Source organism: Sceloporus occidentalis, unplaced genomic scaffold (genome assembly GCF_023333645.1).
Source record: "Sceloporus occidentalis isolate IW3139 unplaced genomic scaffold, rSceOcc1.0.p SCAF_3, whole genome shotgun sequence".
Lineage (NCBI taxonomy): Eukaryota > Metazoa > Chordata > Lepidosauria > Squamata > Phrynosomatidae > Sceloporus > Sceloporus occidentalis.
Window position 1 is genome coordinate 130,198,013 of NW_028316983.1, and position 25,818 is coordinate 130,223,830.

The window sequence follows — 25,818 nt, forward strand, 5'->3', positions numbered from 1 at the left end:
TATAATATCCCCTCCCTGGTCCTGACCCAGGTCAGTCTCCAGGCCGGTGTGGCAATGGGCAAATGTTTACCTGCCAACCTGCCACTGCACATCCCATACATGCTGCATCTGTCACAAAGGCCCCCACTGCAGCCCATAAAGTAGAAACGGTGTGCCTGACTACACCCATGTGGCAGGTGTCCCCTTGCAACATCAGAGGTCATGATGGGAGCCTTCAGGACAGTGGTGACTGGTATGGGGCTCACAGGGTTGTCTGGTCTGTGGGCTGTTACCATGGAATTTCCTAGAAACTCCATAGTAAAACAGCCAGCCTTTTTGGAGAAGATTATGCCCTTTCAGGCCAGAATCAGCCCAGGACTGCCGGATCCATGTCCAGACTAGTCAATCCTGATCTGGGGGTAATGGCCTGCGTCATCTGTATAAGACAACACGAGGCCAGGGGTGAACAAGGGCCTTTTGGCCCATGCATATAGGCCCTTAGACTAAGGAAAAGAGGTGTTGCTGATAAAAAATGTGCAGGGGTAACTGTTACTAAATCTCCACATATTAAAAACATGTCTCTCATTGATGATTACTTATTAGATTATAGAAATATCTTTTTCTTCACTTAATTGTTCTTGTGAGCCTTCAAGTCATTTCTGACTTATGAAGATCCTAAGGTGATCCTATCACAGGGTTTTCTGGGCAAGATCTATTTAGAGGGTTTTTTTTCTTGCCTTCCTCAGAGGCTGAGAGTGTGACTTGCCCAAGGCCACCCAGTGGTTAACCCAGGATTTGAGCCCTGATCTCCAGAGTCATAGTTCAATGCTCAAACCACTACATCATGCTGGTTCTTCTTCACATAATTAGGACATTTCAAAAACTCCAAAGCACTGGACAGAACAAATCTGCTGTTGGCAGTTAGAACTGCCCTAGCTAATAACTGATAAAATACCAAGTTCCTTTAATTTAATGTTAAAGTCTTCTGAGCTCAGGAGTTTATTCTGAGTAGCAGAGCTGAATAGAGTGAAAACTTTTCCACATAATAATCTGTTCCTGCCCTTCTTCTTTTCTTCTTTCCAACACTGTAATTAGGAGTGTCATTTTGTTTTGCCATTATTAAACAACTGGGAACAAGAAATCATTCCTGTTCTACTTCAGATCACCCAAAGATTTGCCAGTATATTCTACAGTACATTCTCCCCAGTCCTGCATTGTAAGTCAAACCTGGTATCAGCAGCCATCTCCAATAATCAAGAGAAGGCCAATTCTGGTCAGGTTCCCAAATACATACTGCTATATTACAGCAACTGTCAGGAAGGATGAAGGTTACTAAATTCTAAACTAGTTGTGGTTGCCAAGAGTTTAAAAGCAACCCTCGTAATGAGTGCGCTCCAGTAATCTATTCTTAAAGATTGAGAAGTATTAATGGCAATTATCAGATCTATAAATGCAGAGACTTTCAGCTTTTGCCTAAGATGAACTTGGATAAGGAACACTCGAAAGCCATGGATTGAGGTATTCAAGGGTAGCTGAATCCTCAGTCACAGAACCCTCCAACATTTACTACATCACCAGCTAAATTCAGGTAGAAGTATACCAGTATGAGTCATACTTAGAAAAAAAAACAACCAGCAAAAGTCTTGCTGGTATTTCCCAGACCAAAGAATGGGAAACTCTCATCCATTTTAAAACAAAGAATCCATGTTTCATGGATAGAAGACTAACTGCGATCAAATGAAAAGTGACTCAGAGTGCCTTTGCAGTTTGGCCTCATCTCAACATTAATCTACCAGCCAAATTATGGTTAAAAAAGCTTTATTTGTTTTATTTTATATATATATCCTATCAACATGCAGAGTAACCGATGAATAAAAAGAATAACTGCAAGTATTATCTCCACCCCAAAAAACAAACTTTGAGGAAGTACCAGGATGTTTTTACTCAGACCACCTAACTAATAGCAATACAATAATATGTGTTTGTATTAACGGGGGGAAATCCAGTTGCCCTAATGCCTGTGGTTCTCCAGATATTTTTTTCATGTACCATCAGCTCTAACCAGCATAGTTAAATTTTAAGGATTATATGAGTTGAAGTCCAACATCTTGAGTGTCACAGTTGCCCACTCCTGCTTTAAACAATGTGACTTAGTCCCGATGGTAGAAATACTGAAAACAGAGAAAATACCAAGTGAATTATATTAAAAGTCCAATCTACCCATTTAAGGCACCTTTATAGTAAACACATTCCTCTATTGCATATGATTTCTTGATTTACAAGTTTCATATATTAACACATACTGGTGAGAACCTAATCCATGCTTCACCAGGTCCATAAAAATCTACCTAACACAGTCTAAAAAGCAGAAAGTAATTAATAATTGCTTCAGTTTGTATATTGTTTAGAAAATAAACATTATTTTGCTGTCTTTTGAGCTCTATGGGGAGTAGCTCTTACACTAAATTTTGAAAGATATTCCATTTAAAAAAACTTTTTAAAAAATTCCCCTGGACTGTGTAACATACTTTTGTTCTACAAAAGTTTTTACATCAAAGAACAGCTTGTTAAATATTAGGATATTGAATATCTAGTACAGTTCCATTAACATGTATACGCAAAGGATTTACTTCTATCATACTTTAATCCAAGTACAGTATCTATATACAGTTGATATACATAACTGAACTACTGCTCAATATTTATCACTCCAATCACCTCCATATTTTCTTGGGATAGCAAATTAAGGGGTTGTTTAAAGTTTTGACAAGAGATGGGATTAGCTAGCAAGCAAGATCAGGGCTGGAAATACAACATAATATTAAAGCAATGATTGGTAAGTTTCTTTGGGAACTCATGGAGAGAGTTGATCAGGAAGAGCCAACAAGAATATTCTTAAAGACAGCCTGCTCAACATTAGAAACCAGAATGGAGTGTTAAGTATATTAGTGCACACATGCTGAAAACCAAATTAGATGAGACAGTGACAATACTGACTAGGGAAGCCAGATATAAACACGTATAAACATGCACACAACAAAGAGTTTAATTTATAGAAAAGGAGTACACCAGGTGGGAGGGGAATTCCAAACCATCCTCCAACCGCAGCTCACTCTAGCCTAGGACATCTTGTCACCTTAGGACAGCCCTCCCCAGGTGCCACTTTCCTAACAAGTTTACAGCAGTGATTTTGCCCCGTGGAAATGATGTCGTTCAATATATCAAGAAGATGCCAGGTTGGCAAAGGTTACCCTAGGAGCTGTTCTCTTCTGCCAGACTCTAAAGAAATTAGATGGGGAAAACAACAGGGGCGGGGTAAAGGAAGGAGGTTGCAGACACAAACACGGTTTAATTTCCCTCCCTTTTTTTCTTCAAACCAGTTTACATATAATGGGGTAGATTTAACTAAAAGGACACAGCATTTCTCACTGAAAGGACTGCAGGGTTGCTGGCTTGGTCATGGGGGCCTGCATGCATACATGTGCATACACATAACAATCCTTTTATTCTCATGGGGAAGGAGTATAGAGCCTTCTCTCCATTTTTTCCTACAACACAGAAAAAGAAAACTGCACTACAGTCGGCCCTTCTTATACACGGATTTTTTATACACGGATTCAAGCATACACGGTTTGAAAATGTCCCAAAAAAGTATAAATTTAGCTTGATTTTCCATTTTTTATAAGGGACACCATTTTGCTATGTCATTATATTTAATGGGACTTGAGCATACACGGATTTTGTTATACACGGGGGATCTTGGAACCAAACCCCAGCGTATAACAAGGGTCCGCTGTATTTTCTCCTCCACAGACAATCACAAAGACTGCTTTACTCTTCGGAAACAGCAAATTGTCTGAGAATCTCTAGGGGATGGAATGGAACTCCTCCTTTCTTCCACAATCCCCCAATGATCCCGATACAGGCAGTTCTTAAAGCAATCTCTAGGAAATAGGTGGTGGGAATTCACTATTGAAGTGATCAGAGTACCCCATGGAGGGCTGAACTTATGGCCTGAGGGGACGCATACAGTCCCAGGGGGCAGATGCACCCCTATGAAACACACTATAGCAACAATCCTGTTTGAGACTGCTTTAACTGTCTTGGCTCAGTGCTAGGGAATTCTGTTTTGTGAGACATTTAGCCTTCTCTCTCAGAAAGCTCTGGTACCACAATAAACTACAATTCCCAGGATTCCCTGGCACTGAGCCAGGACAGTTAAAGCAGTCTCAAACTGGATTACTTCTGCAGTGTGTTCTGGACCTAAGAGAATTAACACCATTATGCCTAGTTGTGCTCTCAATTCACTCAGGGCAATAGTGGGACTCAATAATCCTACTCATTATCCCAACCTACATAAGGAGTAAGTATTGTAGAACCACCATGATCTAAATAGCCACCTGCAACAAATTTGATTTCTGAGGTAGATACTGTATATGAAAGATGTTCAGTAAGCAGATATACAGTGCATTCCCTGATGGGAAAATGCTGAAAGAAACTGAACTGTGAGAAAACTTCTGATCTTCAATGAGGAGAAGATGACAGACATATAGAATAGCAAAGGTATGGGAATGAGAACAACCAATTCAGTTTCTTTTCTGTCCGGACACAAATTTCACTATGACACTGGCTCTCAAAACTCTTTTCAACACCGCTGGAAATCTATTGGGTGCCAGAGTAGAACATTTTATTTTATTTATTCTTGTATGATTGAAGCAAATACATAATATATATTTTAATAGCATTTTTTTCTTTGGTGCTATACCCTCGGCACCATATTATAAACACCAGAGAATCTTGGGAAGAGCCCTTTCATCTAGTAAATCTACCAGAATGTATAGTGAAAGTCTTGGGCTTGTATCAGTGTCTTTGATCATTTCGCTCTGGTCAAAGAGGCCTTAGTCTCCACTATCACAAAAAATAACCAAGCGCAATAATGCAGACACTGACCATTCCGAAACCTTTCCATGGACCACATGAGAGCCTCTACTCTAACTATGGCCTGTTACAGACTGCCAAAATAAAGCTGCTTCGGGTCTCTTTGGAGGTATGCTATTTAAATGATGCATGCATCCCAAGAATCCAGAAGCTGCACCAAAGCTGCACTCCAGTGCTTAGGAATGGAGTGTGGTTTTGGCGCGACCTCCGGACTCTAAGACCCATGCATCATTTAAATAGCATACCTCCAAAGAGACCCCAAGCAGCTTTATTTTGGCAGTCTGTAACAGGCCTTTCTATCCTTAATTTACCCCCAGTTACTGTATGCCGTTCCCGAGTTGTGATTCATTTTTTTCAAAGGGTTTTCAGTGACATCTGCTTTAAAACCCTGGGAGAAAATGAGTCCTATCACTTCCCCTGTCCCAGACAGGTACAAGTAAAAGGGGCATAACATATTTGTAACTGAAAAATTGATCTCTTAAAATTCTGTGAACATCTCACAGAAGTCTATATCCGATAGAAATGCTTCCGGAGCATATTGCATACTTCTGCATTCCTGTAAAATCGCTAAGCTGTTTAAAAATCACTCTGGTGCTTCAAAAGCATTGGTATATACCAAGGTAGTTTTTAGCTGCCATTGAAAAAAGGAAAAATGTACATAAAGGTGGAATACAAAGATACCCAGAGACTAAAAACAGTCACATCAATGAGGATTTAGTCAACACTTTTTGCTTGCTCACCTATTCACCAAGAAATATGTACAAACATCTCACAAGCCACCAAATGTAATAGGCAGTTTTTATGTATACTAACTCTTTTCCCCCTAAAGCAATGGAGCTAGGAAATATTTACAAAGCTACTCTAAATGATTTTGTTAAGGATAATTTCATTGAGATGAAGAGTGGGGCGGGATAAACATTATCAAGTGGAGGAAAAATAACCTATCAACCACATCCGGTAAGACTTATTTAACTCTGAATATATAAAGCAATAAACAATGCATTTCCTCCTATACTTAACCAATATTAATTAGCTGATTTGTTATACATTCAGTCGTGCCTCATATATGGTAAACGTAGCATGAATTAAATGGATACAGGGGGTTACCATTTTTACCTACTGTCAAAAGGAGATGCATAACTTAGTGGAAGAGAAAGCTAACCTGAGCTGTGTATTTCTTACCCGACAGATTTATTGCCCGTAATCTTGTACTATTTCTTTTCTAAAAAATAAATGTTATGCATTTTCCTTACAATAATACACCCAAATCAATATAAATCAACATACACAACAAGTCATACACTCCTTACCCCTTTCTTTATTCTCTTCCACCCGTTTCCTTTCCCTTCACAATCCTTTCTAGCGCTTATTCCTCCTCTTCTCTATCCTCTACCACTCATCTCTTCTTTATTTTCTCTTGAGGGATCTCCTCTTACTTTTATCCCGCCCTACATACTCTTTCTCTCTATCACACACTTTCCCAGTTTAATTTCACCGCTTCTTTCTTCTTTGCCAACATTTACCCACATATCTTTATTTATTTATTTTTAAATAAAACCCCTATATTTAACTTCCTCGCTATCGATTTATAGCAATGGTTTTTTGGAGTTCTTGACCTTGGTTTTCTCTCTTCTCGACTTTACTGCTATCCCAATCTCCAACCTGCCCCTCTTTTTGCTGCATAGGCTCAAAAAGCAGGTAATGTGGGGCACTTTATGGGTCGACCTTGTTTTTTTAACCTTTCCTGTGGATTTATGACCCAAAAGGAGCCAGTAACGCAAAGCTTTCCATAAGACAGAGCTTCCTCGCAGGCTCAGGGAGCTGGAAAGGAAGGAAAGGAGAGAATAACTCAAGGCATATATATATATATATATATATATATGGATGAAATGTGCAGATATGCTGAAAACAGAGACAGATAATAGCTTCAGGATCGAATCAAGGCAAGGATGGTTATGAAATGCCTTGGTTTCTAGTCAGCTAGAGAGGAAGCCCTCCTTCCTGGCAGCCTCGGAGGGAGCTGGGAAGGAAGGACCCAAACACCTGCAGAAACAACCCTGGCTTTGGCCCAGTGCGAGGGAATCATGGGGATTGTAGTTCATCCTGACAGAGAAGGCTGGGTTTCTCACAGGACTACAGCTCCCAGGATTCCCTAGTATTGAGCCGAGGCAGTTAGAGCGGGTTATTATTCCCGCAGTGTGTTTTGGACCACAGTGGCTGCATCCACACTGCAGGGCTAACCCGGTTTGGAAGCGCTCTAACTCGTTGTCTGGCTCCTTGCTATGGAATTCTGGGAGCTGGAGTTTGTTGTGGGGCCAACAAACTCCAACTCCCAGAATTCCATAGCAAGGAGCCAGAGGGATTTAGAGCGCTTCCAAACCGGGTTATTCCCCCAATATGGACGCGCCCTCTCCCTGTGTCTCACCTCCGAGACCTCGTCCTCGTCGCTGCCGGACCCCCCGCCGCCGCCGCCGCCGCCTCCGCTTCTCAGGACCGCGGCCGCCAGTTTGAAGTCGAGGGCGGCGGCGGCGGCTTCGGCCGAAGTGGCGGCTGGGCCCGCGGCTGCCTCCCCGAAGAGGCGCACGGCCCGCAGCCCGAGAGGGTTAGGCCCAGCCGCGGAGGCCTCAGCGGCGGCGTTGGCGTTGGCTGGGTTTACGCGGGGCGTCACCGAGTCTATTTCCTCATCGCCGGCGGCGGGGTTCGGGGCCTGGGCTTGGGAGGCCGCGGCGGCGGCGGCGGCGGCGGCGGCGGCGTCCGTGAGCATCGCGCGCTGATCCGAGGCGAAGCGAGGGGAGGGGGAAACGCCGTCTCCGTCCCCTCACAGCAGCAGCAGCAGCAGCGGCGCCACTAACTTCTCACACCCTACCTAGCCTTCCCCCACCGCGACGCCCTTCCTACACCCCCATTGGCCCTGCCTGAGAGGACGCGCAACCCCATTGGCCGAGGCGGCTGTCACTCTAGGCGCGCGTCACGCGCTCCTCTCTCCCCCTCTCCTCCTCCTCCTCACCCAAGATGCTTTGAGAGCACACGCTGAGGCGGTTTAGACCGACCGCCCCCACTACTTAGGGCTTCTGCCTTCGCTTCCTGGAACTGCTCGCCCACGATTGGGTCGCTGGGTCGTCAATCAAGCTTGTCGGGCTCTCTGAATGGTTAGGATGACAGTCGTTCGAGTCAGCCCTTGTCTCTGATTGGACAATATCGCCGTCAGTCAAGCGCTGCTCCTCTTGGCGGCATGTGATTGGCTGGCGCTGCCTTTCCGTTTGCGCTTTTCTCCCTTTTCCAGTAAGGCCTGCTGGGCCTAAAGTCTCCCCCCTTGCCTCAGTGGAAGGGTATTGATTGGGGACGGCGAGTGGCCATTAATTATGAGGTCCACCTGTGGCGCCCCACCTGTCCTTCCCCCTTCCTTCTGTCCCCTCCTCAGGCCTCCTCTTGTTAGCGAGGAGCTGATTGGAGGGGAGCCACGTCACTCACAAGCCTCAGCCCGCCTCCCTCCCACAGAGAGGCCTCAGAGTGGATGCCATTTTGTGAGGCAGTAGTCAGGCTCTGGAGTGAAGGGGAGGCTTGGGAGCGAGAGTGGGCTACCATTTCTTCCCAGCCACGAATGAGGAGAAGCACCAGAGCAGGCCAAGGCGCTGCTAAAGTAGAGGGCCTTCAGGAAAAACAAAAATGGAGGCCCTGGTCAAATAAAAGCTTTGAACACACACATATAAAACAATGGAGTCCTTGGGGTTTGGTTCCAGGACTTTTCCCCCTTGGAGACCAAAATCCTTGGATGCCTAAGTCACATTAAACACAATGGTAAAATGGTGTCCCTTATATTAAAGGAATATAATATAATATAATGAGGGCAGGGAACCGTCTAATTAAAAATAATAGCCGCTCTGAGAGCCTTTAGGGCTGAAGGGTGGGGTATAAATACCGTAAATAGACAAATAAATAATAAAGGGCAAAATCAAGATTGGCTTTTAGGAATTTATAATAGTTCTTTGAACATTTTTCATAAGGAATCCATGGATAAGGATTTAAATTCATGCTGCTTAGTCATGCTCAAAATGGAGGACGTTTTGGAATTCCTCCCGGGCTGAAGGTTGGGATGTAGGACATGCCCTGGGGAAAAGAGGACATTTATATTTTTAATAGTGAATTATACAAATAACACATTAAAAACAAGCTACGGCAATACAAATTAAACAATACACAATAACAAGACCACATTACGTAGTTACTTAGAAACACAACAGATATAATTAAACCCAGAAATTCTATTGCGTCACTTCCAAGATAACCTATGTTAACCAGCTTACCTAAATTAATGGATATGCCTTTCAAATTAATGTTATTATTAAACCTCTGTTACACATTGTAATAAATTTAGATAAATTTAAATAACTTTACTGCATCTACACGTACCCGAGTATCCAAGTATAAGATTATTTAGTTTTATGTTCTTTCACTTTTAATTAAAGTTAACAAGCAACTTACAACCATTTCAGTTCGCAATAAATATCCAAACATTCCCATTCCTTTCTAATGTTATCTATCCTACTTTCTCTCATACTTGCTGAGGAGGACATTTATTTTAGATATTTGGAGTATTTATACCCTGCTCTTCAGCCACAAAGGCTCTCAGAGAGGCTTACAAATGGTTATATATGGTTACAAATGGTTAATTAGACATTTCCCTGCTCTTAGGCTTACAATCTAAAAAGACATGACCCAAAAGGAGAAGGGAATGGCAGTGGCGAAGGAGATCAGGTCCAGAAATCTCACCTTCTGAGGCCTGAACTGTGGCAGTTGGACTGGAGGGAGGGCCCTTCTTCTACCTCTGATAGCAATAGCAAGTACAGCTCTATACCGCTTATCAGTGCACTAAAGCACTCCCTAAGCGGTTTACAAAGTGTAACCTAATTGCCCCCAACAAGCTGGGTACTCATTTTACTGACTTAGAAAAGGATGGAAGGCTGAGTCGACCCTAAACCCCTGGCTGGGATTGAACTCACAACCTTGTGGTTTGTGTGTGAGTGGCTTCAGTTAATGCTTTTAACCCTTTCTCCCGCCAAGTGTCACCTCCTCAGCCATCGCCACAACCATTGAGTTGCTACTCAACCTCCCTAGACCTGTGTTGCTTGTTCAGACTGCCAGCTGGCCATTAGAGATTGTGTAAAAGCAAACGCAGGGGTTGAACTCCAGGCCTGGCTGCTGTTGTTGTTGTGGGTGGGTGCTTTCGTCATTTCTGACTCGTGGCAACCGTAAGACAACCTTATCATGGGGGTTTCTTGGCAAGTTTCTTCAGAAGGGGTTTGCCTTGCCACCCTCTGAGGCTGAGAGAGTATGACTTGCCCAAGGTCGCCCTCACAGATCTCCAGAGTCATACTCCAACACAAACCACTACATCATGGTGTATAGGCTTGGTTACGTGGTATAAATTACCACTTCAACTCATGAATTATTTCTTATTCCCAGTCATTTCAGACCAGAGTGACCGGACATCTCCCTTTTCCAGGACATATCCCACATTTCAACCTTCTTTCCCGAAGGAATTTGAAAACGTCCTCCATTTTGAGCATGACTAAGAGGCATGGATTTATATGAGTGTTTTTAGCTTTTATTTTGTAATGTCTTACAGTTTTCTTGAATTTCCTACATTTCACAGTGCTTTGTCCTCTTTTGCGGTTATGGCATCTGGTCACCCTGTTCCAGACCTACAGTGACTCTCCAAGTGCTAAAGGTTTTACTCGTTTGTCCTATCAATATACGATTTCAATATTTAGGCACCTTTTTAGCTGCTAATTAACAATAGCTACCATATGTACTGGACTATAAGGCGAGAAATTTATATCCCAAAATTGACCCTAAAATCCTGGATTGACTTATTTATGGGTCATTACACTAGTACTGCTTAGAAAGGTCCTAAAACAAGCAAGCCTGATGCCCGTGATTTTTTTCTTTCTGTATGTGAAAAAACTTCCCAGTCCAATTTGCCAACCTCTTCTTCCCATGGGAAAAAAACCCCATTTAACACCACTTGCCTCCCTTCTCGATCAGATATTAAAACCTCTCCTCCAGCACCTGCGAATCGGTGTTAGGTGGCTGGGAGAGGTCCAGAGGAGGAGCAGGAGAGATGGAAGTGGTATTTCCCCCTTTCCATCCTTTTTTATAGCCCCCTAAATTTTACCCTCAACTTATCCACAGGTCATATCAAAATCCATGAGTTTGGCCCTGAAACCTTCCCTCGAGTTATACGTGAAGTCCACTTGTACATGAGTATACAGTATATATACAGTATATATTCTCTGTGGTATTTCATTATGGTATGTCATTAAGTTAATGTCACCTTATGAACCACATGAGACGTCTGTTGGATAATAAATTGTTGTTAATAATTTTCTGCCCCTGAAATTATGGCTCACAGTCTTAACGCCTCAAAAATTCCTGTGTTATTGAGACTTTAATATATATTTCAATTAATTTGGGATTGTATACATCATTAAGGAAAGAACAAAGTGTACTACTTAAAGCTAAATATACTGACCTTTTTAGGCACCGATGTATTAGGTTATATTAGGTCCATATTTATACAATGTTCAATGCAATCAGTCAATAAGCAAAGGCATTAGACGTATTGGAGCTTAAGAAATTCAGTAACAAAGTTTTGAACTCTTAACACTCTTCTGAGAAACTTTAAATTATAAACTTCAGATAAACCAAACATTAACCTTTAAAACACTTTGTCCTTCAAAAACAAACCCCAGCAACCTTGAATAACGGACCTGAACTTAGTGTTCCTGTTTAAGGTATTATTCAAAGTACTTATTGATTAATTTTTGATATCACTCAGATTTCATTGTGAATTTGCCTGTTTCTCTGTATCTTTACAGTCATGGCCTCTAGACTGGAATTCCCTTGCTTTATTGGTTTTTCAATATTAGGTGCCAGAACAGGAAAAGACATTTCCACTAAACATTTTCACCCTGCTACCTTGTGTGGTATTTTAGTCAGCTCTATTTTTAACACTATTTTATCACTATCACTTTGTGCTCCAATTTTAATGTGATTGTAAGTGGTCTGGAGGTCACATAGGAAGCCAAAAGGCAGGACAAAAATGATTTTATAAATAAATAAGCTAGTGTGGCAAAATCAGCTTGTGTAACAGGTACGTGTTTATAAGGATAGGCTGCATCAAGATAGGGAAAGGCGCAAACAGTGGCGAAGAACCTGTGTCAGCAGTTTTGCTCCTGGAAAGTAAGCAGTCAGGCATACTATCTGATGACTGAGAGGAAGACCACTAACTGGGTGGATGGGGGGTACAGATTGAAATTAAACTAGAACTTGATTCTGTGTAGCAGTCTCACAAGAAGGATACACAGTATACAAGAATAGGAATTAGGACTTCATAGCTACTGGGATTTGAAGATTTATATATATGTAATAATGACCCTGGACAAGAAACAGCTGGGTGTTTCCTTTTTCCTTGAAGGAATTTTGCACCCAAAGAAGACTTCATAGGAAACAGCTTACTATTTGGATAACTGTTGTTCTTATATTAGATATCCACTGTGCTTGCATTGTGATTCTGCTGTGTAGTATTTCAACTACTGCACTATTTATTGAAAAATATTGTCTGTCCTATATTTCTCTGTGTGTGTGTATTATGTAGGCATACGTAATGTGTGTGTGTACTTGTACATGTGAAAGTCAGCATGGTGTGGTTTGAGCATTAGACTATGACTCTGGAGACCAGGGCTTGAATCCCACCTCGGACATGGAAACCCAGTAAATGACCTTTTGCAAAGCACCGAGACAAAGGCAACTCCCCCCGCCCTGAACAAATCTTACCAAGAAAATCCCGAGCCTTAGAGTCACTGTGAGTTGAAAATGCCTTGAGATCGTACAGCATCCAAATTTGTTGGCCATCAGTGTGTGTGTGTGTGTGTGTGTGTGTGTGTTGCAACTAGACTGCTAACCGGGGCTGGCTATGGGGAGCATATACCTTGCTAAAACAGCTTCACCGGCTACCAGTCTGTTTCTTAGCAGAATTCAGAGTAGTGGTTATGACACAGAAAGTAGCTATCTGAAAGATCATATCTCCCTATATGAAACTACTCAAGTTTTAAAATGTTCTGGGGTTAGCTTTCTCTTGGTACCACCAACACCATAAATGTGTCAGGAGAGAGCCTTTTCAGTGGCTAATTCCAGGCTATGGAATTCTCTTCTAGTTCTCAGTCCCCCGTCCTTTCCCTGGCAGACAAAGACCTTATTTAAACCAGTCTTCAGCTTTTAACTCATTGGAATAGTGTAGTGGGTGTGCTGGTTTCAAATGTGTAAGAGATTTTAACATGTTCTTAAATTTCCTAAATGTTTTTAAGTGGCTTGTTGTTTCATACATTAAAAAAATTATATTGTAGATTGTTTAGTCATATTGTTTTAACATGCTTGAACTTTGCTTGTTTAATCCACCTTGAGTCTAACATATAAGGAAAGTGGTGTATAAATAAAATAAACATGTGGCTACAGATACTAAATTAGTTTGCAAGAATACGTTCAGACAAAAAGGAACAGTCACTGGAATATGCTTACATCATTAGCCACAAGGAAATCTTATTGAATCACCAGCATGTAGCTGAAGTGGCCAGTTTCTTTCTAAAAAGATATTGGGTATTACTGAAACACTAATTTTTGCTGAAACAAACTTAATTCGAAATTGTAAAAAAAAATAATCAAATTTGGGAGTAATTTTGTATTGATTGATTTGGATTGGATAATATAATTATTTTACTGAATTCTATCTTCACTAACATCAAATTTAACAATCCCCCCAGAAGCATCCATAAACTATATTGCTTTATTGGGCTACAGCCAGCCTCCAAACTTTAAACAACTACTCACTTACAACAGGATCCATAAAATAGATAGTAACACAGGGACAAGACCCTGTCACAAACCGAGATCCAACTTTGTGCTCACATCTACCCTAAGAGCAATATTATAGGGGCCATCAACATAACCAACAACATCAGAGATGCATTTACTTGCTCTTCTCCAATGTGACACATGCCATCCTATGCCAGCAATGCCCCTCTACACTCTACAAGGGGCAACAGCAGAGTCTCTAAGCAAGATAAATGGGCACAAATCTGGCATTAGAAGTGGCAATACCCAAAAATCAGTTGCAGAACATTTCCTGGACATACAATAAGGGATTTCCAGGTCACTGTCCTTGAACAAAGAAATTATAAAGGAAGACTAAAAAGAGAAACAACTGAATTAGCAGAGGAATGAACAAAGGGAATGTCTTCATGGCACACTATGTATATTAAAATAAGACTCTTCACTACTACACATATAACAAAAGGAATCATCTCAAAGACAGTGTGAACACTCCCTTCCTTACTAAGTACTGCTTTTTCATTCCTTCCATGATCAAACATTCTGTGTTTGACAAGACAGTAGATGTCTGGTATATTTGTTTATTCATTAAAATATGTACATCCCACCCATTAATGTAAGATGTTTTATGTACCGTGAAGAGAGAGAATATTTTTTTCTCCCCTGTTTCTGCTTGTATTATGATGGTGGTGGCGATGTGGTCTTAACTTTGTCTCTCTTTGGTCTCCCTGGATTTGATATATGATGTCATCTTGTACTGATCTCATACTATCTGTGCCATATATCACATGACTACAGTTTGTTGTATTTGTCTTCCTGATCTTGCCAAGCCTTCTGCAGTATGTTTTCTGAATGCATCCTTTCTCAGTGGTATTTTGAAAGTTCAAATGGCCTTTGAATTCCAAAACTATTATGCCAACATTGAAGATACAATGAGCCCTCATTATCCACTGAGGTTTGGTTCCAGGACCATGGATGCTCAAGTCCCATTAAACACAATATCAGAGTAAAATGGTTTCCCTTATATAAAATGGCAATGATTGCCTTTTGGAATTTATAATTTTAAGAATATTTTCAAACCGTGAATGCTCAAATCCATGGATAAAAAAATCTGTGGATATGGAGGGCCAACTATGCTACATCTTCCGTTTCTATCTCTCAGCATATGCCTCTTAGAGAAATAAACTTATAATTCAGCAGGAGAAAGACTTGGTTCCTTCCTGTTTGGCCTACTATAATATATTGTAAATGAGGCCCCTTTAGAGATTACCCAAACACTTTAAGTGTTCCAAAACTGTTCCCAGAATTTTAACTGATACAGACCAAAAGAATCAGATTATGCAGAAGGCATTCTACTTCATCCTGCTTCTAGTTTGAGTTTATTTCTCAAGGTGTCGGTGCTTACTTCAAAGCCCTAAATGGTTTGGGATCCAACTATACATAGGAGCACCTCTACCCACACATGTGCCTTAAGATTACCAAGGGAAGCTTGTGGCAAGTTTGGCAATGACAGCTGATGGCTTTGGTGCCAGTGGAGCAGTGTATCAAGTCAGGTTTTAGCATGACCAATAAGGGTGTTATCCAATGTGCAGAACACTATTCTCCAAATAGCTTCATTAGCTTGGATAGCTCTTTTGAAGTTCAATCAACATCCAGAGTGGATTCACTGGCCCACTGACCTCAAAGCCCTACCTATTCCTACTTTAGGAGTAGTGTTGCCAATTTCCAGGGAATTCCCCAGAATCCGGATAATTTAATTAATTTCTTTCTGGGGATTTTGACTGAATATTCAGGTAAATATTGGGGAATTCCGGGGATTTTTGGATTTTGGAAAACATTCCAGGGAACATCTTCGAGGCTTATTGGCAACACTGTGTTAGGCAATGACAAGGGATATTCTCTGGGATGGCAACTTGACTGTGAAACACCTTGACTGTGGAATACCTTCTTAGGAGGTAGGGCTGGCACCAACACGGTAGGCACCAATATCTCTCTGGAAAGGCTATTCTGTAACTAGGTGCCACTGCCAGAATGGCCCATTCCCTGATGTTCGCATGCTTTCCTTCATTTGACAGGTGAACTTTGAGTAGGGTCTCTAAGTAGGACCTCTTGGGACGGAATGCCTCCATTTGACAAACAAGTAGGTCAAGACACACCAATTCCTGTAAAGGTCTGTAAACGAGATATTCTTACAGCTGTCAAAACAGTTACAATGTTTACTTTAGAACGTTATGATGTTTACCGCCATGATGTTTCAACACCACACAGAAAAGCCATGATGTTTCAACACCACACAGAAAAATGTACTGATCAGGTTTTAGCATGGGATTTGGCAGATCCATAGGAGTGCTTTTTTAGCCATCCAGATTTTGTTTTTCCTATGACACCCATTTACCCTAGCCAGTGGTGAGGGATCATGAGAGGTGTAAACTAAGGGCCCGTACAGACAGGCTAAAATAAAGCTGCTTCCGGTCACTTTGGAGGTATGCTGTTTAAATGACAAACGCATCTTAAGAGGCCAAAAGCTGCATCAAAGCTGCTCTCCAGTCCTTAGGACTGGAGCACGGTTTTGGTGCAGCTTCTGGCCTCTTAGGATCATTTAAACAGCATACCTCCAAACAGCATGAACCAGAGTAGCTTTATTTTGGCCTGTTTGTATGGGCCCTAAGGCCTGTTACAGACTGCCAAAATAAAGCTGCTTCGGGTCTCTTTGGAGGTGTGCTATTTAAATGATGCATGGGTCCTAAGAGTCCAGAGGTCGCGCCAAAGCCACACTCCATTCCTAAACACTGGAGTGCAGCTTTGGTGCAGCTTCCGGATTCTTAGGATGCATGCATCATTTAAACAGCATACCTCCAAAGAGACCCGAAGCAGCTTTATTTTGGCAGTCTGTAACAGGCCTAAGATTCACAGTTGTCCAACCCTTTTTAGTCCGCATTGAGCCATGAAATGGGTGATCCTGGGCTGTTGGCTGTCTCCCACCTCTAAGTACATATCCAAAAGTACTTGAGAAGATAAAGTGGGGAAAAGGAAAGCTGCACTTACAGTACTACCCTAATATTATTGGGGGAAAGGTGGAATATAAATGTAATTGCAGTGGTTTGAGTGTTATACTAGGACTCTGGAAGACCAGGGTTAAAATTCCTGCTCAGCCATGGAAACCCACTCGGTGGCCTTGGGGAAGTCACACTCTCTCAGCCTCAGAGGAAGGCAGGGGAAAACCCCTCTGAACAAATCTAGCCAAGAAAGCCCCATAATAGGTTCACCTTAGGGTTGCCATAAGTCAAAAATGATTTGAAGACCATAAGTTGAATATGAGTCAACAGTGCAATGCGGCAGCTAACAAGACCAATGCGATTCTAGGCTGCATCAATAGTAGTGTCTAGATCAAAGGAAGTAATAGTGCCACTCTATTATGCTTTGGTCAGGCCCCACCTGGAATACTGTGCCCAGTTCTGGGCACCACAATTAAAAAAGGACATTGAGAAACTGGAGTGTGTCCAAAGGAGGGTGACTAAAATGGTGAAAGGTCTGGAAACCATGCCCTATGAGGAATGACTCAGGGAGCTGGGGATGTTTAGCCTGGAGAAGAGAAGGTTAAGAGGTGATATGATAGCCCTATTTAAATATTTGAAGGGATGTCATGTTGAGGATGGAGCAAGCTTGTTTTCTGCTGCTCCAGAGACTAGAACATGGAACAAAGAATGCAAGCTCCATGAAAAGGGATTCCACCTCAACATTAGGAGGAACTTCCTGACAGTAAGGGCTGTTTGACAGTGGAACAAACTCCCTCGGAGTGTAGTGGAGTCTCCTTCCTTAGAGGCTGGATGGCTATCTATCGAGGATGCTTTGACTGTGATTTCCTGCATGGCAGGGGGTTGGACTGGATGGCCCTTGCAGTCTCTTCCAACTCTACAGTTCTATGATTCTATGATTCTATGAAGGCACATGACAAATTAATTAATTAATTAATTAATTTCTCATATGGGCCAGAAGCCTAGGCTATGAAACATCTGATATTTTTTTCAGATTTGCCGTGCTTCCAAACTAGGTTTTTAGTGTGGAATAGTTATGCTTTATTTGCAATTTTTAAAAAAGGAACCAGGAACCAGGCATTGTCTTCAAAGAGATGTCATATGTTCCTCCCTTGGTCCTTTCTCACTCATACTGAAAATCTTGTTTTCTTTAAAAGTACAGATGTGATATCTCTCTAGACTGCGTTGGGCCACTGTGGTGGTTTGGGCTAATTTTATGAACCCAGAACACTCAAGGGGTCGCACAAATAATCAAAAAGCCATCAAATGAAAAAAAAGAAACACTTCTGTTTTTGAAAAATGAGTGGGTTTTAATGTTAACAGCCCGGGGGTCACACATTCTCTTTATATGAAGAACTATTGCTCCTGGAGGCTTTTAGGTGAGGAAATTTGGCCTTGCTTTTTGGCCTGAAAAAGTAAAAATCTGAAGAGGTCAAAGACTGCAACAACAATTTTGAGCTCTGCTGTAGGTATACATCACCATAATGGTACTATTACACTTTTCTAAGGACTCTGCCTAGTGACATACTGAGCAAGTGAAACTAGAGCCACCATGGACAACCTCATTGTGGCCCAACTTTCCTGTTATACCACTTAGAGAAGTGGAGCCTTGGAGAAAAAAATGAAATATTAGGCTGGAATACTTTCTCCCCCCTGGAGCCTTTGTTTCCCTCCCCTCCCTCCACTGGAAAAAATGGATTATGGAAATGGTCATTAAGAATACTGAATATAATGTTTACAACAAGAGGTTCATACATATTCTGCCCACAAATTATTTCTGTTGTGTAACAGGAATTTTTTAAGCTACATATTATGTACCGTACAAGATCATTGTGATTCCTGGTCTTGATTCTGAATCATGTTTGTTAATCCCAGTGGCAGCACACTGACTGAATCACTTGTTGACTGAAGAGAAAAAAGAACAACAAAATATTACTATTCCACGGTCACAGATCCAGCTAAATAATGCTACTGAAATTACTAAAAACCACAACCACAGATAGTTAAAAAAATTGTTGTAATACATCCTTCAAAAAGAAATGTTTATTAAGTCTCATTTTAAACTGTGTTTGCTCTGTTTTCAGGAATATCTTGATAGGATTATGGTCTGAAATAATTTTTGTAGTAAAAATGTTAATACTCTTTATTAAGTTCACCATATTCTTAAAAATCCAAAGCATATCTATTCTACAAAAGTATGTATGATGACGTGGGGGGAAAGTATGATCTCTAGAGTTTGGCTATAAATATCTCTATCTATTAATCTTAAAGCATGCTCTTAATATTTTTGTGTGAAACAAATTTTCACATCCCTTGGAAATCTTTTCCTCTGTGCATAAACAGAGTTTTGTATCATATTCCTTTGTATCATCAGAGATCTCTTGCTCATGTTTGTATGTAATGGTTGTGAGATTCTGGACTGACACCGTGATCTTTTTGAACTGTTTTTCAGCAGCTGTTTAGAATTATTTATTTGTCCACTAATCTCTAATCTTAAAGAATCCAATTTCATCTCTAAGGGGCTTTCCGGTGGCCATGTTTATGGGGTCAAAGAAATCACAAACGCCCCTTTACTGGCTGGATAGGGACCGTGACCGCCACACACTACAGTCCCAATCTGGCCTCCGTAGAGCACAAAAAGGAGCCGCAAAAAGCGGTTCCTTTTTTGTGCCCTCCAAGAGGCTCCATGGCCGCAGCGGTGCGGCTTTATGATGCCCCTTTGGGGTTGCACAATGTGGATGCAGCACTGGAGGGGCGTCATCATGGTGTGTGCCAAAATGGTGCCCTGGAAGCGGAGTCACAGCATCCAGTGTGCGGACGCTGAGCCCTGACTCAGCCCACAGGCTGGCACAAAGTGCTGGTCTGTACTCCCTCTGAGTTTCCATTACTTTCTGTTACACATTTATTCAAATCTAAAATCTGGCTAGACATCTCAGATACTGAGGCTTGGAATTTAATGAGCACAGTTTTTATCTAGCCCAGCTCGCAGGTTTTTCTGGGGGCCATGTTTATGAGGTCAAAGAAATCACTTTCTGCTTAAAATTTGTCATTAGAGACAATATTTATTTCCTCTTTTTTGAAATATGGCTTCCATAGAGACCTTTTAATTGTTTAAGTCTTGAAGATGCCAAATCTATTATTTCCAGTACAAACTGCCACTTAATTTAATTTTCCATTTTTTTAGCAGTCAGTTGTCCACCTCTCTCAACAGTTATGGCCAAAACAGACTGCCCAAAAACACTGGATTGGGGCTGCCACGGAACTGCATGTGGCAGCACTGCAGCAACCTTGCACCAAACCCTCAACCCGGTGTTTTGCCAGCACAAAAAGCAGCAGCTGGGGAAAAGGCACCTGTGCCATGGTGGCAGCGGCTTTTTGGTGTTTCTGTGGTGTGGCGCAGCGCATGTAATCACTGTGCTGCAGAAACACCATGACGCCGCTCGCTGTGTGGTCAGCAGGGCGATGTGATGCCGGCTTGGGGACAGCGTCAGGGAATGCAGCATGTACACACCATGCCCCAATACCATCCCAAAGCTGGTGTTTTTTGCTGGTCTGTTTTGGCCCTTAGTTTCACTTTTTCACTTGAAAGCACTTTGTCTATGGAGACTGCACTTAACATATTTATGATGCAAACTGTACTCCCTTGAGCATAATCACCAATTGAGCAGGGCTTTCTCAATTCCTGTTCAGCATGGGCCATCAAAGTTCCTTCAGTAACAATGTAAACCTTTATTTGGAGAATCTTCTGTTTGGCCAACCTTAATGAATCTTCTTGTTTTACCTTTGCAGTGCTGAATGTTGTAATTTTCAGGACACATGTCTCCATTAGACAGCTCTTCAGCACACTCCTGAGCTGGGTTACTATCCGTTTCTGCCCATGTAGAATCCTTTCACAACGTTAGATAATAATCATGCATAGCTAGGATCAGCGTGAAAATTATGCCACTAATGGTTGACCATCATGGTCAGAGTCTGAATAAATTGTATATTTAATATACCAGACATGATAACTTTATTCTAAAGTTATACATAATACATGTAATGATCTTAAAGTAACAAGTGATTGAATCAGTAAATATTTTTCTTTCTATTTTGAAAAAAAGTAGGAGGGATTTTTACATGGCCACAAAATTTACAAAACATTTACATGTCTAATTACACCAATTAAAAAAAATTAAAATAATCTCTTTTTAGTCATGTCATTTTAGGAATGTAGTTTCCCCCCCCTGAGCTCTAAATTTAAGCTAAAGCACTAATAGTTTGAGACATTTTTACAAGTTCTATTTAAATTTAACCTGAATTAAATTATTTAAAAAGATTCAAAGAAAATAGAAGGCTGTTCGGATGAATTATTCTTCTGCTCATGGGACTATGTCACATTCACTAGTGTAGACAGGACATAAAACCTACATGGGCTCAAACTATATATTATCTAATCATTAATTATGGTTATCCAGACTATTTGAATTATCTTTGCAGTCACTCCCATCACCATGGAGAGGTAATCCCATCGTGGGATCAAATGGGTTCCAGAGCAGATCAAAGCTAAACTCTCTCTAGAAGCCAAAATAACTGAATGGAGGCTATTTTACTTTGGATCCATTATAAGATGACTTATTAGAAAAGAAAAGAACACTCAGTGAAATTAAAGGCAGTAGGAAAAGAGGAAGACAGCATTACAGGTGGATCAACTCAATCAAATGACTTGGGCAGGGCTGTTGATGGCAGATTATTGTGGAGACTTTTCCTTCATTTGGTCACCATAAATCACAGCCCACTTGATGGCAACAACAGAGTCACTGTGCAACTGCATGCAATCTGCATATACACTCATCCTTCCACATTTACTGGGGTTAGGGACACAGGATCCCTGTAAATGTGGAAAAACCACATATAATGAAAACATTATGTTTTTACCTGAGAGAACACCTCCCTGGGAAATCTCCAGTGCAACTCTGTGGTCAACATCTGCCAGACATTGACCATAGAATTGGGCTGGAGGAGCTACAAGAGTGACTTTTGGTTAAAGTTGACCATAGAGTTGCTCTGGAGGACCCAGATATTCCTATTAAAATATTAAATTATTATTAAATTATTATTCCTAGGGACAACATATTAATAAACTCCGTGAATAATCAGATCCGCAAAACTCAAAGCCTCAAATATGGAGGGACAAGTATAATGGGGGGGAGGGGCAATTAAGGTTTGAACCTCCACAACCTGTACATGTTAATCCTGATCCAGAATGGGTCTCCAAATGCTTTCTTGGTGTAAAACAAAAAGGTGAGGCTTACCTACATGGTACATATGTAGTATGTAGTTTAGTCCAGTTTTCTTATTGCCTCATTTCTGACTTATAGTGACCCTAAGATGAACATAGCATGGGGGTTTCTTGGCAAGATTTGTTCAGAGGAGGTTTACTTTTGCCTTCCTTTGAGGCTGAGAGAGAGTGGCTTACCCAAGATCACTCAGTAGGTTTCCATGGCTCAGAAAGGTTTTGAACCATGGTCTCCAGAGTCACAGTCCAATGCTCAAACCACCATGCTAGCTAAGGAGACATTAATGTCTATATATAGAATTGAATAAATAAATGAATGCAACAACAGTACTCATTTTGGAATATTTTATTTAGCACAGGAAATAGAGGAATGTCAACAGTTTGCTAAATAAGTGATACCTTGATTAGGAGAAAAGCATTTCGGATACATAAACTAAAATTTAAATGACTTAAATGACAAACTGGGGTTGCCTTTCTGTCAGTTTTTGAATATTTTTGTGCCTTGATATCAGAGTGTGTCCCTTTTGGTTTTCCAGAGTCATATCAAATAAATGGATACAAATTCTAGTTCTTTCCCATTAAATGACCATGTTGACATATGTAAAAAGTATCTTGTTTCTTTAATGGTAGAAAAAAGAATGAACTAGTCTTATTTCTCTTTTAAATTTTTTGTTGTTGCTGTGTTAAATTTTGTGTCTAAACTCTGAGCATTTGCTGCTTACTTTGATTCCTACACACTCTACATATTGCCTTTCTTCAGCATTTCTTGCTTGACCTCTATTGGGTACTTAATGTATATATAGTGATCTGCTCACTCATTTTCTTTGAAGTTGCCTCATTTGGTCCAAAAAATAGGTTATAACAGCATTTTTTTTTTGTGAGAATGGGAATATTACTGCCTGAAAAGAACAGCCTGATTTCAACTATTTTCTTTGAATTTTGAATATGAATTTTGTTTATGTGGGAGAATCAAATTTGGTTGCGGTTTATTCAAGCCCATCTCCGCCTTGCCTTCTGAAGAAATACAGAAGCAATAACATATTCCAGAATTGTAAAAATCCTGGAAAACTGGGCTTTTAGTTTGATAAATTGGATGTTCTTTTTGAAAACTGGACTCTGTCTGAACCGTTTGTATTACATATTATGTTAAATGCAGGATCCAGATATTGTTAAACTTACCTTTATTGATTATGTTTATGTTTTGCATCCTGTAATCTCAATATATGTGTTTAATTATTCATTATTATTTTTTTGAATTTGAGTTTATGCCTTTTTATTCCGTAAAGAAATGCTGCAGTAATTTGCAACTTGTGACTTTCCATGGTTGCATAGTAATGTTAGGAAAGTATATAGAGCAGAAGGTAGAGAAAGAGAGAGACTGCCTATGCTTTAGAGGAGGGCCTATGTAAAATTTTGTGGAACATTTTAGTTAGATTTCCATCTTTACGCTGGACCTATCATGCGTCGGCTATATTCCACAGAACAATCTGCCTCCTTCCTGTGAAACAACTCACACGAAACAGCTTGGAATTCTGTCTGCAAATTAGAAAATCACACTTACTAATCCTTGTCTCATACACAGTGATGACAATTCATATGCTGCACCACCTCTCATATCCAAATTCTAAACAAAGGACACACTTTTGGGGCTTTTAACATATTTTGCAAATTGTGAGGATGAATCAAAATAATGTTTATGAAATCAAATGTAAAATGCATCTGAGTTGTACAGAGATGTTTGCAATTCAATGTGGGCAAAGCAGACCTCACTCTTATCCTGGAGAGCCCTGAAGGTCTCTGCTAGGTTCATGCTGGCAGGACAGAACTGAAGGAAGAGTGGCATTTTTCTTCTTTCACCTTCCACAGATGTATTTATTCCCTTTTTACAAATTTCTTACAATAGCTCCAGGGCTGACATGGGTCCCCAGCCAGTATAACAGCATGTTTATAGGGCCTTTGCATCCTAAGCCTCTCCCAGACAGCACCCCCATTTGTTCACAATGTCCCCCCCTTTCCCTCCTTTTTGATGCTGGACTGATAAGGACTACTGATGTTCCTGCAGGAACTGGGTGAAAGGATCTGAGGCCAACTCTTTTGAGGGTGGATCTCTCTCTCTCAGCCCCCAGCAGGGGAGACCCAATATATCTGAAAGCCTCAAGAATACCAATCCAGGGATCATAGGACTGTGCTGAATAAAAGCAGGTAAAATGGATGTGCACAGAAATAGACTAGATAATATTTAATAAAATGTTTGACTTCCTGCTCATTGTGTTTGTAAGTGAGAGGAAGGAGGTGAACAGCAGCAAGGAGAGGTAAGGTGCTTTTAACAAAGAGGAAACTTCCTATAAATAATGCATATCTGCTGGTAGTAAAGTTAAAGACATCCATTAATGAGAACTGTGGATTCTAACAGGATCCTGACAACTTACAATAACAAAATATGGGGACAGAATCAATAAGGAACAATTCTAAATTAACACAGAAAACAGTGCAAGAGTCAAAAGGTGCACACTGATGTAGAAGTACAGTTCAGATAAGTGGGGCTTAGTCTTGAGGATGGATGTTTAGGATCCAGTTTCAATTACTGCAAAGCAGCTTTACACAAAATATCTGCAAACTCCAGAAAGTTCCCATTAATCTGTAGCAGAATTAGATAAGAAGTACATCAGTGCTTTACAGTCAAACTGAATTACTGCAACACCAGAAAACATCGATGGCAGAAGATGAGTATTGAGTAGCATCAGGGCGGATGTGGTGGAGATGATGAATGACAAGCAGCCCATGGGGCCATTCTGGTTCTGTCTCATCTGTTCCTGTGCTTCTGGTATAGTGCAAGGAAGGGATGGTGCTCAGTCCATTCATGACGGTGACAGCAGAATCAGAGTTTTTGATGAGGAGCTCCAATGCAAGATGGCAGTGAGAGGGCACTCTATCCTCTGTTTCTGCCCTTAGCCCTACTTTACAGTATCTGCAGTACCGAGCGAAGATGGAACCTGCATGTCTTACCACCTCACTCTGGAAACAGCAACAGCAGTTGCCACTGGAGGGTGTGTAGGGTCCTGGAGTGTGCTTCCAGGCAGGGGCTCCCAGCACTACCAGTTGAGAGGCAATATACAGCCATTCTGTCTTGTCCCTTCTCAGCCGATCTACTGTGGAAAGAAATAAGATGGGAAATGCAGGTTGCAATGGAAAGTGAAATCACTTTGCTCCAGTTTTGTGGCTAGGCCAATCCTCTCTGTAGTCCCTAACTGACTGCCGGGTTGGGGGGGGGGGGTCTGAGATGGGGACAGAAAGACTTACATATTAGACATATTTATTTTTTGCCTGGTCCACTGGTGAATGTCAATTCCTCTAGTTCACAGAGATGTTGATTTCTGGTCCTTTTTCTTGGTACATAAGTTCAGACTGGAAAAAAAAAGCCATAGGTCAAAAAAGAAGTTAATTAAATGACAGTAAATACAGCAAACACTTGATCAGGCTTTGGGTTTATTTTCCCCTGTCCTTAAAGTGCCACTTTAAAAAGGACAAAGCAACAGGAGACACAGTGGACAAAGGGGACCAAGGGTCAAATTCTCAGATAGGTTAGGGGTGTTCCAAGTCTTCTTGCCTATCCTCATCTCTTGATGTTTCTGTGAGCCTTCAAGTAATTTCTAACTTATGGTGACCTTAAGACAACCCTATTAGAGAGTTTTCTCGGCAAGA

General features: G+C 41.1%; 2 protein-coding genes across 11 annotated transcripts in view; both read right to left on the reverse strand.

Moving 5' to 3' along the window:
- Nucleotides 1-7,772, reverse strand: part of ANKHD1 (ankyrin repeat and KH domain containing 1) — a 120,337-nt gene extending 112,565 nt beyond the window's left edge. For 5 of the 10 annotated variants that reach the window (XM_089516281.1, XM_089516279.1, XM_089516277.1 and 2 more), the window contains exon 1: nt 7,343-7,772. In XM_089516281.1, the coding sequence (XP_089372407.1) occupies nt 7,343-7,681 (339 nt within the window). In that variant the 5' untranslated portion in view covers nt 7,682-7,772. The remainder of the gene's footprint in view (nt 1-7,342) is intronic. The other 5 variants (XM_089516284.1, XM_089516283.1, XM_089516280.1 and 2 more) reach the window with 1 other exon arrangement.
- A 15,620-nt stretch (nt 7,773-23,392) lies between these two features.
- SLC4A9 (solute carrier family 4 member 9) overlaps nt 23,393-25,818 on the reverse strand; it is a 50,929-nt gene continuing 48,503 nt past the window's right edge. Inside the window, exons 21-22 of the mRNA XM_089518760.1 lie at nt 25,417-25,521; nt 23,393-25,265 (exon numbers count right to left, since the gene is read on the reverse strand). Coding sequence (XP_089374886.1) covers nt 25,468-25,521 — 54 coding nt within the window. The 3' untranslated portion in view covers nt 23,393-25,265; nt 25,417-25,467. The remainder of the gene's footprint in view (nt 25,266-25,416; nt 25,522-25,818) is intronic.